This window comes from Anser anser (genome assembly GCF_964211835.1).
Source record: "Anser anser genome assembly, chromosome: 25".
Classification (NCBI taxonomy): domain Eukaryota; kingdom Metazoa; phylum Chordata; class Aves; order Anseriformes; family Anatidae; genus Anser; species Anser anser.
The window spans coordinates 5,091,717-5,105,175 of record NC_139746.1 but is presented as its reverse complement, the minus strand read 5'-3'; the positions used below and the strand labels follow the sequence as shown (position 1 = coordinate 5,105,175).

The following is a 13,459-nucleotide window of genomic DNA, read 5'->3' as shown; positions in this document are numbered from 1 at the left end:
CTGGGGGCTCCGGGGGGCGCGGAGGGCTGGGACCAGGGGGCTGGGAAGAGCCTGGGGGTCCTGCCCTGGGGGTCCCGAAGACAGCCCCAAGCTTGGGGGTCCTGGAGCCTGGGGGTCCTGAAGGCAGCCCCAAAGCCTGGGGGTCTCGGAGCCTCGGGTCCCTGCCCTGGGGGTCCCGCAGCCCCCAGCCCCGCCCCTCTCCCCCATTCTTACATCATGTTCCGGCCCCCTCCCCACCCCCCCCCCAGCTTGGGTCGGGCTCTGGCTGCCCTCCAGCCCCCGGGGGGGTCCCTGCAGGGCCGGGGCCGTGGCACCGGGGCTCGGCCCCCGCCGCCCGCAGCTCCCGGAGCCGGTGGGGGGCGGAGCCACGCGGAGGGGGCGGAGCCATGCGGAGGGGCGGGGACGCGGGGCGGGGCGATAAGGGGGCGTGGCTCTGTTAGGCCCCGCCCCCTCCATTGCACGCGCAGGCGCGCGGCGGGGCGCGGCCCATTGTCGGGGCGGGGCGGGGCGGGGCCGGGGGGGCGGGGGGGGGAGGGGGCGCAGAGCGGCGGCGGCGGCGTGCGGCGGGCACCGGGCCCCGGGCACCGGCACCGGCACCGCCCCGGCCGCTCCTCCCGCCGCCATGCCCGGCTCCATCTACCAGCCCGACGGCGGGCAGGCTGCCCGCGGCCCGCCCCGCTGCCTGGCGCTGCTCAGCCCTCCGCCGCCGCCGCCACCGCCGCCGCCCACCGGGCAGGAACCGGAGCCCGAGGCGGAGCGGGAGGAGCAGCAGCAGCCGCCGCCGCCGGACGAAGCGGCCGCCCTGCGGTTCGCCCTGGAGCAGCTGTCGCTGCTGGGGCTGGACGAGGCGGCGGGGGAGGCTCTGGAGGAAGCGGAGCCCGGCGAGGCTCTGGGAGGCCACCGGGGGACCGGGGGCAGCCCCCCGCTTACCGGCACCGCCTCCCCCCCCCCTCCTCCTCCTCCTCCTCCTCTTCCTCCTCCTCCTCACCACCACCACCACCCCGGCGTTTTCGGGCCCTTCGCCCCGCACCTCCCGCTGCCCGAGCAGATGAGCATCCTGGGCGGCAGGAAGAAAAGCGTGAACATGACCGAGTGCGTGCCCGTGCCCAGCTCCGAGCACGTCGCCGAGATCGTGGGACGCCAAGGTAACGGCCCCCGGCACCCCCGGGACCCCCCGACCCCGCTCCCACCCTCGGGGACCAGCCCCGGGGGATGCCCGGAGCCGCCCGCCCGTTCCCCCCCCACCCCCCCCACCCCGGGGCTGCTCCGCTCCTCGCTGCTCCCGTTGGTTTTTTTTTTTAATTAATTAATTTATTTTCCCCCTCCCCTCCGATTTGGGTCACTTTTCGGGCTTTGTCTCTTTTCCCTCTAAGCGGCGCGGAGGCGGAAACTTGACGGCAATAAATCCCTGCCCCCCCACCCCCCCCCCCAAAAAAAAAAAACTCTTCCTGGCGGCACCCGCTCGCCTTGGGGCTTCTACGAGCAAGCTGCGCTTTTTTTGGGGGGGGGAGGGCGGTTGGGATAAAAAAATAAAAGAAAGGGCCCCGCTTGTAAATAGGAATTAAAGCACGTAGGCCAGCACGGGCGGAAAATAAACGCCTGGTGCGTAGGGAAAGTTCTCGGGATGGCTGGACTTCTCGCAAGTCGGTGGCAGCGGGGTAATTAGGGACGGGCACGGCGTGCGGGCGAGAGCCTTAATTTTATTTTAGCCCAGAAACCTCCCCCCCCCCACCACCACACCCTCCCGTCTCTCCCCCCTTCTCCCTGCGCTGCCGCTGGGTGTTTCAGAGCCCGATGCCAAACGGCGTCCATCGGATGGATCCGCTCGTTGGAAACAGGCGAAACTCCCCAGATTTGGAGCAGGTTTTTTTTTGGGGGGGGGGGGAAGGGGTGAAGCCCAGCTCGCTGGGATCTGTCACAAAAGGACACCCGGGCACGCCTCAGCCCTGGGCGTGTGTGCCAGGCGGGTGCTTTGTCTCGAGGAAATCCCGAATAGCCGTTTCCCCGAGTCGCACCTTGAAGGAAAAAGCCCCCCGGTAAGGAAATTAAAAAATAAAAATAAAAAAAAGGGGGGTAAAAGATAAAATAAAAAGGAAGGGAGCTGCTCCCGCAGAGATCCAGGTGGAGCTGGGTCCTCGGGCTGCTCGCGCCCCGACCTGGGGGCGTTTTGGCCACGCTCGCCGCTCCCGCTGCCCCCAGCCCCGCTGCCCCGGCCCCGTCCCTCCGGGGGGGGCTCGGTGCCGGGGTCCCGGGGGGCATTTTATCGGCGGGGAAGCGGGGCGCTGGGCAGCCTCATTGTTCTCTTTGTTAGCCCGAGCCACGCTGCGATGAGCGTGGTGACATCATGCTCTGCGCTTCCCATTGGCCTGCGCTGCCTCCCCGCCAGCCGCGCTCCCGGCCGGCCCCGGCCGCCCAACTTTTCCGTGCACCCCTCGCCGGCACCCGCCGGCCGACCGGGGAGGCCCAGCCCGGCCCAACGGCACCGCCGAGCCCGGGACGTCGCCGGCGGCTCGAGGAGAGGAACGCCGCGCCGCCGCGGGGAGAGCAGCGCGCTCCGCTCGGGATGCGGGCGTGGGTTCGGTCTGTGTGGCGGGGGGCTCGCAGCCCCCCCCCCCGGGGATCCCTCGGTGGCCGGCGATCCCACGGCGAGGTCTGTGCCTCCGCCGGGAAGCGACTTCTTGGGTGGGTTGGGCGAGCCCAACTTCGTCCAGGTGGAGCAGCCTCTGGCAGCACCCGTACTGCAGCAGCACCCGGCCTCGGGGCGGCTCCTGCACCCCGAGGAGCTCGCTGTGTGCCCGGGTACCCCGCACACCTCGCTCGGAGTTTAGGGTGCTCGTGGAGCCCCGTGGGGCTGCTGGAGGAGGCCATGAGAAATGCTCGTGCTACGTCCAGGTGGGGCAAGCGGGGTGCTGCTGCGGGGTTTGGGGGGGACACGGTGCCAGTGGTGGGCCGTGGGTGCCCCAGCCCTCCTGCAGCGCCCTTCCCCACGGGATTTGCTCTGTGGGTGCCTTTGGCTCCCCGAGGACGCCGCAGCCCCTTTGTGCTGGGGTTTTGGTGTGAGGAGGGGTCAGCGTTTGGCACCCCGGGTTTTTGCTGGCAGAGGGCTGCTGTGGTATATAGGGGCTGGTTCAGCAGCACGTGGGGGCACAGGGGTGTCACCAGGGTGTCTTGGTGCTCCAGCTGCGCTCTGCTTCCTCCAGCGCTGCTGGCAGCTGCTCTAAGTCAGGGAAGTGCAAGGCCACTGCAGCACCGGGGGCTTTAAACTGAGCAGAGCCCTTCCTCCGCGGGGCTCCTGTGCCTCGTCCTCCTGCATCAGCGCTGGCACTGTGTCCCTCGGGTCCCCAGGTCCCCCTGTGGGTGCAGCAGTGTGCTGCGGGTGTCCCCTGCGGGGGCACCAAGCCTGGGGTGCTTTGCAGCGTCTGCGGTCGTTCCAGCAGCGAGCCGTGCTGTGGGCTCGGGTCGGATCCCACCGAACCATGTCCCCATTTCTCCCGTGCCTGCTTTCATCCTGAGCGCCCAGCCTGGCCGAGAGTCTGGAACGGGCGCTTGTGGTGCCACGCGTGGGCAGGGACCGGGATCCCTGGTGGCTGAAAGGCTCTGGGGGCTGGCTTTGTCACCTCCCCGCCACCCGGGCTCTGCTCCCTGCCTCCCATCCCCTCAGCTCTGCCGCAACAAAAGAGACAAGCACAGGGCTCGTCAGAAACGTGTGTCCCAAAGGCGTTGCTCTGGGGCATCGCTGGTGGCTCTGGTGTGATGCTCGGCTGCGGGGCCGAGCCCGCGGGGTCCCCTCGTCCCCGGCCAGGCGATGGCCGGAGCAGGAGGGCTGCGATTGCGAGCGGTGAGGTGCGGGTCCGGGAGCTTCTCTGCGAGCTGGGGTGGGTGTGTGCACCTGATGGCACCTCGCGTGCCGGAGCGGCTCTCGGAGCGCTTTGGGGACCCGTCTCCTGTCCCCAGGGCCCAGCAGCGCCTCTGCCTGTGCCTCTTATCAGGCCGGAGGCAGGTCCCGCAGGCGGGCAGCGCTGTCCCCGTCCAGCCGGCACGAGGCTGTCCCGTGGGTTGCTGCATGACAGAGGGCGTTGGCCGGGATCTCTCCAATTTCTCCTTTTTCTTTGATTTCTGTCCTCCAGACCTACTAAGTTACACTTTTCCCGAAGGGAGCAGCAGCTCAGGAAGCAAAGCTTTGCTGCGCAAAGCACGTCGGTGTTATGTCGGCTGGGCCGGAGGCTGCTGCTGCTGCAGCCCCTCGTGTCCAGCCCGGCTCCGGTGGCGGCGCGGTGCCTGCGAGCCCGCATCCGAGGCCCTTCTCGTCCCTGCCCACACGGCTCCCGAAAGGCAGCGTGGCCGGGCAGGATTACGTGGTCATGCCTTCGCGTGCAAGCCCATTCATGACTCTTGCCGTGGGAGGGACTGTCTCCAAAAAGCGCTGTGGGCATTGATCGCGTTCTGCTCTTTCCAGCCAGCAGAAGTAGGGCGGTGACGTGAAGGTGATCGAAGCCGTGCTGGGGAAAGGGGAGGCTGGGGCACGGGGCGGGCTGGCTGCTGGAGCCCCCGGCCCCGTGCTGGTGTTGCTGGGGGGGGTCCGTGCCCAGCAGCGTGTGTCCTGGGGGCTGCCGGAGCATCCCGAGGGCTCGGGGCTCTGCTCTCGGCTCTGCCCCACACGGCTTCGCTCCCCGGCTCCGCTGCCCCACTGCGACGTGTGGACACTTCTCAGCTCTGTGCGGGATTTTGGGAAGTTGCTGTTCATAGAAGACGCCGGGATGCTCAAAGGGGAGATGCAGGAAGGATGAAATACGGCCGCTCTCCTCCCTGTCGGAGCTCAGTGGGTGTTTCGGTGCTTGGAAAACGCGTGGAGAGACCGCGGGCCTCGTTTTTTGAGCCAGCCCCAGCATCTGCAAACCAACCTGCGGCGTTTGGCTGGGCCTGCTGGTGAGCCCCGTGCCGCGCTGTCCTCGCCCGCCGTGCCACGTCCTTTCGGCTGGCCTGGCCACCTCCTGCTGCCTCGTCTGGTCTGAGCAGAGCCAGAAAGTCGTGGGGTTGGCAGCGCGGGTTGGGCTGGTCGCTGAAGGCTCTGCCCCTGGATCTTGGCTCTGGCACCAGCTCCCTCCTCTCCGTCTCGTGGCGAAGAGCCCAGCCTCCCTGCCTCGCTTTCCCCGGAGTCTGGAGAAGAAACAAAGGTGTGAGGTGCCCGCCTCCCGCAGAGGTGTTGTGAGGGAGAATTAATTACTGTTTGCAGAGAGGTGGAGAGAAGCGCTCAGCAAGAGGGGAGATGAGATGCGGCGGAGGAGCAACGTGTTCTTCTCCACGTCTGGTCCTGGTGCTGCTCGCCCGGACCGAAGGGGGCCGGCGGCTCCGTGGTGCGGGGTCGGAGGCGAGGAAGTGCTGGGGAAGAGGAAGGCCCAGGTCTTCTTGGAGGCTCTGCAGGCAGCAGTCCTGCTGGTTAACGCCGCCAGGGACTCTAGAGAAGCCCGGTTGCCTCGTGGGTTTTCGTAGCTCAGGGTTGGGGCACCACAAGCGCAAAGCTCCTCGTGCAAATGGAGATGTGGCCCGGTCACCAGCCGGGGTGTCGGCTGGCGTTGTCCTCCTCACGTGGAGGGGCTGCGCTGCGTCCCAGCGGGCTTTGGCCGGGCTGTGCTTGGGACCAGCGAGCGGATCAGCCGTGTGCCGTGCACCGTGGTGGCTTTCTCGTCTCCTGCCCAGATGATGCCGGGAGTGTGGAGGATGGAGGCGCCTCCCATACCTCTCTGCGGGTTTCGTGGGCACCTGCGATGCTCACAGCCCCGAGCGGCGTGGGGCTCCTGGCAGAGGGCCGGGGCCTCGTTGGCGGTGCCGTGCGAGGGTGCTCTGGGCGAAAAATCCCCTCTGTGGGTGCCACCGCGGCGATGATCCCCCGGGTTCTGGTTCTCCTCGGAACCTGCTAGCAAGGGGCAGCCCCATGGGCAGGCACGACGGGCGCGTCCGTGGGGCAGCTTTGTGGGGCTGGCAGAGGGCGGCTCGTAGATGGAGGAAGACGGGTGTGGAGACTGCGGGTTGGGAGCGTGTGGGAGAGGAGCATCCAGCTTGCGTCCCGCCAGGGCCGTCTTTGCAGGCAGCGTCAGGGCTGGGCTCTGGTGCAAGGGGCTTTGCCCTGTGGCCGTCACCTGGTGGGGCTGCGCACGGCAGAGACCCCCGGAGTGAAGGTGCTGGCCGGCAGCATCACGGGGCCGTGGGTTGTCGTGAAATGGGGCCCACGGGGCGCTGAGCTGTCCCCAAGAGCCGTAACTTGGAGACAGAGCAGCTCCTGGGGCTGGCGTGGCTGTGTCGGGAAGGGATCTGTGCGGGCTGCGGCTCCCCAGGGTCTGCCCCCCTGTTTTGTTGGTTGGTTGTGTTTTTTTTTTTTGGATCCGAAACACACTTTTAAAGCCACCTTATTTATAGACTTGTAGCAAAGTCTGGCACCTTGTTTTCCTCCTCCCTCATAATTACTGCTGCGCGTCGGCCACCCCAACAAGCTAAACCCTGGGAACGCCGACCGCTTCCACGTGGCTGGGGCTTGGTGCTGGGTCTGGGGCGAGGGCTGGCGACGCCGCAGGACGCCCGGACCTCCCCGCAGCCCCAGTCCCGCACGGCGCCAAGCCCGGCCCCCACCCGCCGGGGTTGCGCTGCGCGGACTGGAGATGGATGCGGCCATCTGGGATGGAGGCTTGCGCAGCGCGCTTGGGTGGGGGCGTGTTGAGACTGATCTAAAATAGCTCGTACTGGTACAGAGCATTCCCCCAGTTGCAGGTTGCGGGTGAAACCATTTGTGGTGTGCGGTCTGAGTCCACCGGGCTCGCTGGGGGTCCCCCAGGCGGGCTGCGGGGTGCTCGGCCCGAGTGCTTTGGCACCTCCCAGAGCCCGCTGGGGAGGAGCAGGATCAGCTCGGCCACCTCGCCAGGGAGAGGGTTTGCTGGAGGCTGTGCCGGTGCAAGGCTGGGTGTCCTCTCCAGTCCCCAGGACTAGCAGACCTGCGGCTCGCCGTGCAGCGTGGGTTTAAAAGTGTTCCTGAATCTGAGCCCGGGGAAGCTGCCCATCCGTCGGTGGTGGCCGTGACCTTCAGAGCACCGCAGCTGCCACCCACTGCTCGGGCAGCCCCACAGCCAGCAGCTGCCAGCCCCGTTTCTCTGCTTTAGGTGGAGTTTTGGGACCGGGGACAGATGCAGCCAGTCCCCAGCCGGTCCCTGCAGCTGCTCGGGGCCGTGCCGCTCTCCCGGTGCCCGTCCCAGCAGCGAGCGCTTCTCTGACACGTCCCCGCGGCGCCCGTCTGTGAGCGCTCATCTGCTCGTCACGCCAGCCAGGCTCCTCGCGCGGAGCCGTGCGAGCGCTGTTCCTGCACAGGCGCGGACGTGGCCGCGGGCGAGCGGCTTCCCCGGCCCCTGCCTCGGGTGCTCGAACGCTCAGAAACCCCCGGGCGACTCCGCGAGCCGCGCTCGGTGTGCCCCCAGGGGCCGTTGTCACCGAGCAGCTCCCAGAACTGCTGGCAGCTTCTGATAGCTCCGGCTCTTGAAATCACTTCTCTGATCAGAAGAACAGTTTCAGCCCTCAGGTGCAGGGGTGGCATCCGGGGGGGACCAGCAAAGCGCCCCTGCAGCTCTCAGCAGGGCAGATTGTGCCTGCTGCCCCTGTGGATGTCACTTCAGTGCCACCGTGTCCCCAGAGGGTGCTGGAAGGAGGGTGCTGGCAGCTTTGTGGGGTCTCAGGGCACCGAACATGCTGCATCCGCCCAACCAGAGCACCTGTCCCCGCAGCAAGCGACACCCTCAGGGCCTTGCTGCTGCCTCCAGCGTTTTGGGAGAGCCTCTGTGGGCTCCCGCGGGCTTGGCACGGCTCTCCCTGCCCCGAGCCCCCCAAATGGTGCCAGGTGGTTTTAGCGCAGATTTATTTCCCCGCTGTACCCCAGAGCAGGGTGTGAGCATCCCTCTACTCCCCTTCACTGCACCGCCTGGGCTTGCGGTGCCCCTCTCCATAACCGGGGAGAGCGAACCCTGTGCTTGGTGTTGCTGACACCGCCCATGCCGGCCTCGTTCTGCCAAGACGTGGAGCAGGGAGGGAGCTTGCAGCAGGTGCTGGAATAAATCTGGGAGGGCAAAGTGGGGCTGCCAGGCGCCCTGCTCCAGGCAGCCTCGCCAGGACTGACACATGCTTGCTTAAAAAAAAAAAAAAAAGGGTCTTTGATGGTTGCTCGCTCTGCCCTGCCCTGGTGACTGGGCCATTGCTTTCCCCACCCCTGTGCTGCCCCCAGCCATAAATACACCTTCCAGTTGTTGTCCTAAATTAGGAAAAGCCCAGACAAACCCTTCTCCACCCACATTCTTCCTTTGCGAGCTCCCGCAGCCACTCAGCGGCTTCCCCAGCTCCGGGAGCCGGCGTGGGACCGGGCGGCCCTGTGCCGAGCCCGGCTGCACGAAGGCTGAGCCTGGGTGGGCAAAAAATCCCCGGGGCGATGCATGGCGAGAGGGACTCGAGGTGGTGGATTGCAACAAGTGCTTGGAGGTGGCCTCCAAAGACACTTGGTGTGGCCCGTGTAAAGTCCCAGCCCTCTGTAGCTGGTGGCTTTCCTGTGTCCCCGGTTGTGCCTGGCTGCTTCTCTCTCTGCCCCAGAGCCGGGCTGCCGCAAGCTGCCGGCACGAGCCGCAGTTTTTTGGAGGTGGTGTCCGGACAGGCCGGCTTCGTACCCCGTTGGTTCCCCCTGGACGTGGCTATCGGAGGGCTCAGCGCAGCCACAGAGCGGGGTGCGACACGTGGAACAGCCGCCGCTCGCTTATTTTGACAGCTTTTTAACTTTCAGTTGTTCGTGACACTGGATGCCCTGGTGAGCACGCTGGTCTCCAGGAACAGCGCAGCCCTGCTAGGGCTCTGCTCGCTGGCGGCAGTGCCGAAAGGGAGCCGAGCGTGGGTCGGTGTCCCTGCGTGGGACAGGGCTGCCCGGGCGTCCTGCTCCAGCCCTGGCCCCGGCTGCGTCGCGGCAGCCTCCCGGGGCTCTGCTTTTTCCAGCCTCGCTGCTGGCAGAGCAGCCCTGCCCTCCCACCGGGGCAGGAGGAGGAGCGATGCCCTGAGCCAGCCGGGTGCTCGCAGCCGCCTTGTCTGCGTCCGCGAGCGGCCGAGCCCTCCCTGGTGCCCTGCAGCTATTTCATGGGTTAGCAGCAGGGGTCTGCAGCAGCGGAGTTGGCGGAGGGCAGGGATGGGCTTCGGGCTCCGTCCCCGCAGCCTCCGTCCCCGTGGGTTCCCAGCTTTGCTTCGGGCGCGATGTGCAGCGGGCACCGGGATCGCGTGCGCTTGGTGAAGCGCGGGCAGAGCCGGGGCGAGCAGCGGGGCTGGGAGGGCGCTGCGGGGACTCGCAGCTGCAGCCGGGCACACGCAGAGGGGCAGGGGCTCAGCCGGGCTGCGCGAGGCAGCAAACCCCGGGCTCCTGTGTCCCTGCACGGGCTCTGCCTGCTGAATCACGCTCCTGGTGCGGGGCGAGCAGGTCTTTCCAGAAACGGCAGCGCTGGCAGCCTGTCCCTGCTGTAGTGTCCCTGCGTTGGTGTCCCCTGTGTCCCTCCAGGGAGGAATTAGGGAGGAGGCGAGGAGGGGGTGATGGTACTTGGCTCCCCAATCCCTCCCCATCCATCCCTGCTGCCTTTGGGCACGGCCGGGGCTGTTTCCCAGTGTTGGCAGCTGGTGCGAGGTGCGGGCAAACCAGCAAGAGCCCTCTCCAGGGGCGTCTGTGCTGCTGCTGCAGAGCTGGGGGACCTGCTGGGACCTGCTGGGTCCTACTGGGTCTGCATCTCCCCCCCCAGGCGGTGAGCAGGGGTCCCTGCGAGGTCTCGCCTTTGACGTGGTGTTTCTTTTCTGTTCTCGCTCTGCAGGCTGCAAAATCAAAGCCCTGCGCGCCAAGACCAACACGTACATCAAGACGCCGGTCAGGGGCGAGGAGCCCGTTTTCATCGTGACCGGGAGGAAGGAGGATGTGGAGATGGCCAAGAGGGAGATCCTCTCGGCCGCCGAGCACTTCTCCATGATCCGGGCGACGCGCAACAAAGTGAACGGGCTGACGGGCGCGATGCAGGGGCCCCCCAACCTGCCGGGACAGACCACCATCCAGGTGAGGGTCCCGTACCGCGTGGTGGGGCTGGTGGTGGGCCCCAAGGGAGCCACCATCAAGCGCATCCAGCAGCAGACGCACACCTACATCGTGACGCCCAGCCGGGACAAGGAGCCCGTCTTCGAGGTGACGGGCATGCCCGAGAACGTGGACCGGGCCCGGGAGGAGATCGAGGCGCACATCACCATGCGGACAGGCTCCTTCATCGACGTCAACGCCGACAACGACTTCCACACCAACGGCACCGACGTCTGCCTCGACCTGCAGGGCGGCACGGCCGGCTTGTGGGCCAAGGCCCCGCACCCTGCCCGGCGCCCCGCCGCCGCCCTGCGCAACGACAGCCTCAGCTCCCTGGGCAGCGCCTCCACCGAGTCCTTCTACAGCGGGCGGGTGGCGGACGCCAGCCCCACCAGCCCCTACAGCACCAGCAGCGGCTTCGCCTTCAGCGAGCCGCCAGCCTCGCTGGGCTCGGAGGAGTGCGACTTCGGCTTCGACTTCTTGGCCCTGGACCTCACGACGCCCACCACCATCTGGTCGCCCTTTGAGCGCGCCGGCAACCCGCTGCAGGCCTTCAGCGGCTGCTCCTCCTCCGTCGGCGGCTCGCAGAGATGCAGCAGCGGGGCGGCCACGCCGCGCCACTCGCCCACCCTGCCCGAGAGCGCCGGCGGGGCACTGGAGCACCCCTTGGCCCGCCGCATCCAGAGCGACCCCGTCAGCACCTTGTCCTGGCTGCCCACCCAAGGCTCGCTCTCCTCCTTCTCCACCAGCACGGGCTACTCCTCCTCCTCCTCCCTGCCCGGCAGCATCTCGGCCGCCTCGGGCTCGCCCACCGACTCGAGCAGCTCCGACGGGCACCGCAAGAGCTCCCGCGAGTGCATGGTGTGCTTCGAGAGCGAGGTGATCGCCGCCCTGGTGCCCTGCGGCCACAACCTCTTCTGCATGGAGTGCGCCATGCGCATCTGCGGCAAAGCCGAGCCCGAGTGCCCCGCGTGCCACACGCCGGCCACCCAAGCCATCCACATCTTCTCCTAGCCGGGGCCGGCCGGCCGGGGCGGCCAGCCCCCCCCCCACCCCTCCAACACAGCTTTTTAAGGACTTTAAACTGTTGGAATCAACCTTTTTATTTAACGGATCGGACTGGGGGTGCGGGGGGGGGGGACAGAGATGCTATTTCTCTCGCTGGATGGAAGCCGGAGGGCAGGATCGCGGGGAGGGAGGGGCGGACGGAAAAAAAAGGGGTCGGGAGGGGTGGGGAGGAAGGGGCGGACGAAGACGACGAGGAAGAGGGGCGCAAAACCGCAGAGAGGAGCAAAATCAAATGTTTACAGAATAGCTTTAACTCTTAACCCGGCTGTGGCGGCTGGGAAGAGAAAGCCCAGCTGTTCTTCAACAGTCCTTTCCAAATAACAGTATTCAGTTTGCAAAGTTAAATAAACAGAAAGAAAAGGTCCGGTTGCACTTTTTATTTTAGGACACGCAAGGGTTGTCTTTTATTTTTTTAAAAGCATTCTATTATTATTATAATTTTTTTGTTGTCGTTCTTTTTGTATGTAGTTATTTTTTTGGATGATTCTTGACGGTTCTATAAATATATATATATTTTTTTTGTAACGCAGGTCTTATCTTCTATTTTGCCAATGTGAAAACTGCCCAAAACGCGCATTACGAGAGGCCAGGGGTCGGGGCCGGGCGGGGGCTGGAGGGGGCACGGTGGACACGTCACGTCGCAAAAACCTGACAGATTTCTATCTCCTTTTTATTTCACAGTCGTTTTTGGTTTTTTTTTTTAGTTTTATTTTTTTATTTTTTACCTCTTTATGTATATGTAGGGAATTTATAGGAAAATATGTACTTTATTGAATAAATTTTAAAAACTAAAATATATTTTATTTTAAAAAGAAAATAACGGACCTTTAACCTTACATGGCTAAAGTACTGATTATATATTTGCTGAGCTGACTTGACGGTTATGAAAATTGTATCAAGAGTTTTATTTTTTGACTTCAAAGCCTTCTTAATAAAGACTTTTTACTATATACGAACCCATGTGCTGCCTCCACTGCATCGCTGCCTGCGGCATCTCGGCATCGGGATGCTTGGGCACGGCCGTCCCACGCCGCTCCCGTCTGTCTGTCTGTGTCCCCCCTCGGTGTTCCCTGGGGTGGTTTGTCTGGGTTTTGGGACCAGTTTGGGGAGAAATAACCAACTAGATGTTGCCCAGCACCTGCTGCCTCCCTGGCGTTTGGAGCCTGGGCCGAGCCCCCCTACGGGACTTGTTAACGAGCCGCGTGGCGCCGACGGCCCTCGGGTGAGCGGGGATTCGTTTTCGCATCAGTTGCACACATCCCAAAACATCCCAGTTGCACTCTCCTACAGGGGGACAAGGCTCCCGCCCTCCCACTCGCCCAGCGGAGCGCCCCGTGGGATTGCTTCAGAGCGCAGCAGCCGGGCATGGGCGGGTGCCTGGGGCAGGAGCGGGGTCCGAAGGGGACGTCGCCACAGGGTGAATTGTCCCCATCCTGGCCAGCGCCCCCGCCTTGTCCCCCACCTCTCGCCCTGCTTGGGCAGCCCCTCGTCCCCCTGTCCCCAGCGGCCAGGCCAACCCCATGGCCTCGTCTTGGTCACCAACCCTGAGCGCCTCGGCACAGGGTCATCAGCCACCTCCTCGCGGCATCCAGGGCCACCGTGGGCACGTGGGATCCATGACTAGTGGCACCCATGGGGCAGGAGGACCCACAGAAAATGGCACCCACGGGCCATGGGGACCCACAAACAGTGGCACACGTGGACAGTGGCACCCATGGACCATGAGGACCCACAGAAAATGACACCCACGGGCCATGCATGGGGCCCCACAGGCTGTGTCACCCATGGGGACCTACACCCAAGGGCTGTGGACACCCATGGGCAGCAGCACCCCCAGGCACCCACCAGCACACCGCAGGTGCAGGGTGCCACCCCCCCCAAACCCAGGGACCTGGGGCGAGGAGGCCAGCGCCCCACAGGGACTGCACGTGGCAGGGAGGCCCAGGACAAGGGTCCCAAACTGGGTCCCCCCCCCATGCGCCCATGGGTCCCTCCCTTGGCACGAGTCAGTGAAAAAGGCTGGAGGTGTGCTGAGAAAAAAATCCCATTGTGGACCGAGCTTAACTCAGCCGGGGGTGGCTCACCCACCCGTGGGTGCTTGGGGTGCCCTGGGTGGGGGCCGGGTTGCGGGTGGCCCAAGTTGCCCTGCATGAGGGCACTTTTGGGGTGTCTTAGATAGGAGAGGCTTGGGGTGCCCTCGATGGTCCCAGGTAGGGGAGTGTTTCAAGGGGTCCTGGGTGGGGTTGTCCCAGATGGGGCTTCTCGGGGGGAGTT

General features: G+C 65.4%; 1 protein-coding gene across 1 annotated transcript; it reads left to right on the top strand.

Moving 5' to 3' along the window:
- Window positions 1-515: 515 nt before the first annotated feature.
- Window positions 516-12,145, top strand: MEX3D (mex-3 RNA binding family member D). The gene is made up of 2 exons (XM_083810814.1): window positions 516-1,145; window positions 9,864-12,145. Exons 1-2 carry the CDS (start codon window positions 623-625, stop codon window positions 11,129-11,131), a joined length of 1,791 nt encoding a protein of 596 aa, XP_083666940.1. The 5' UTR covers window positions 516-622; the 3' UTR covers window positions 11,132-12,145.
- The last annotated feature ends 1,314 nt before the right edge of the window (window positions 12,146-13,459 follow it).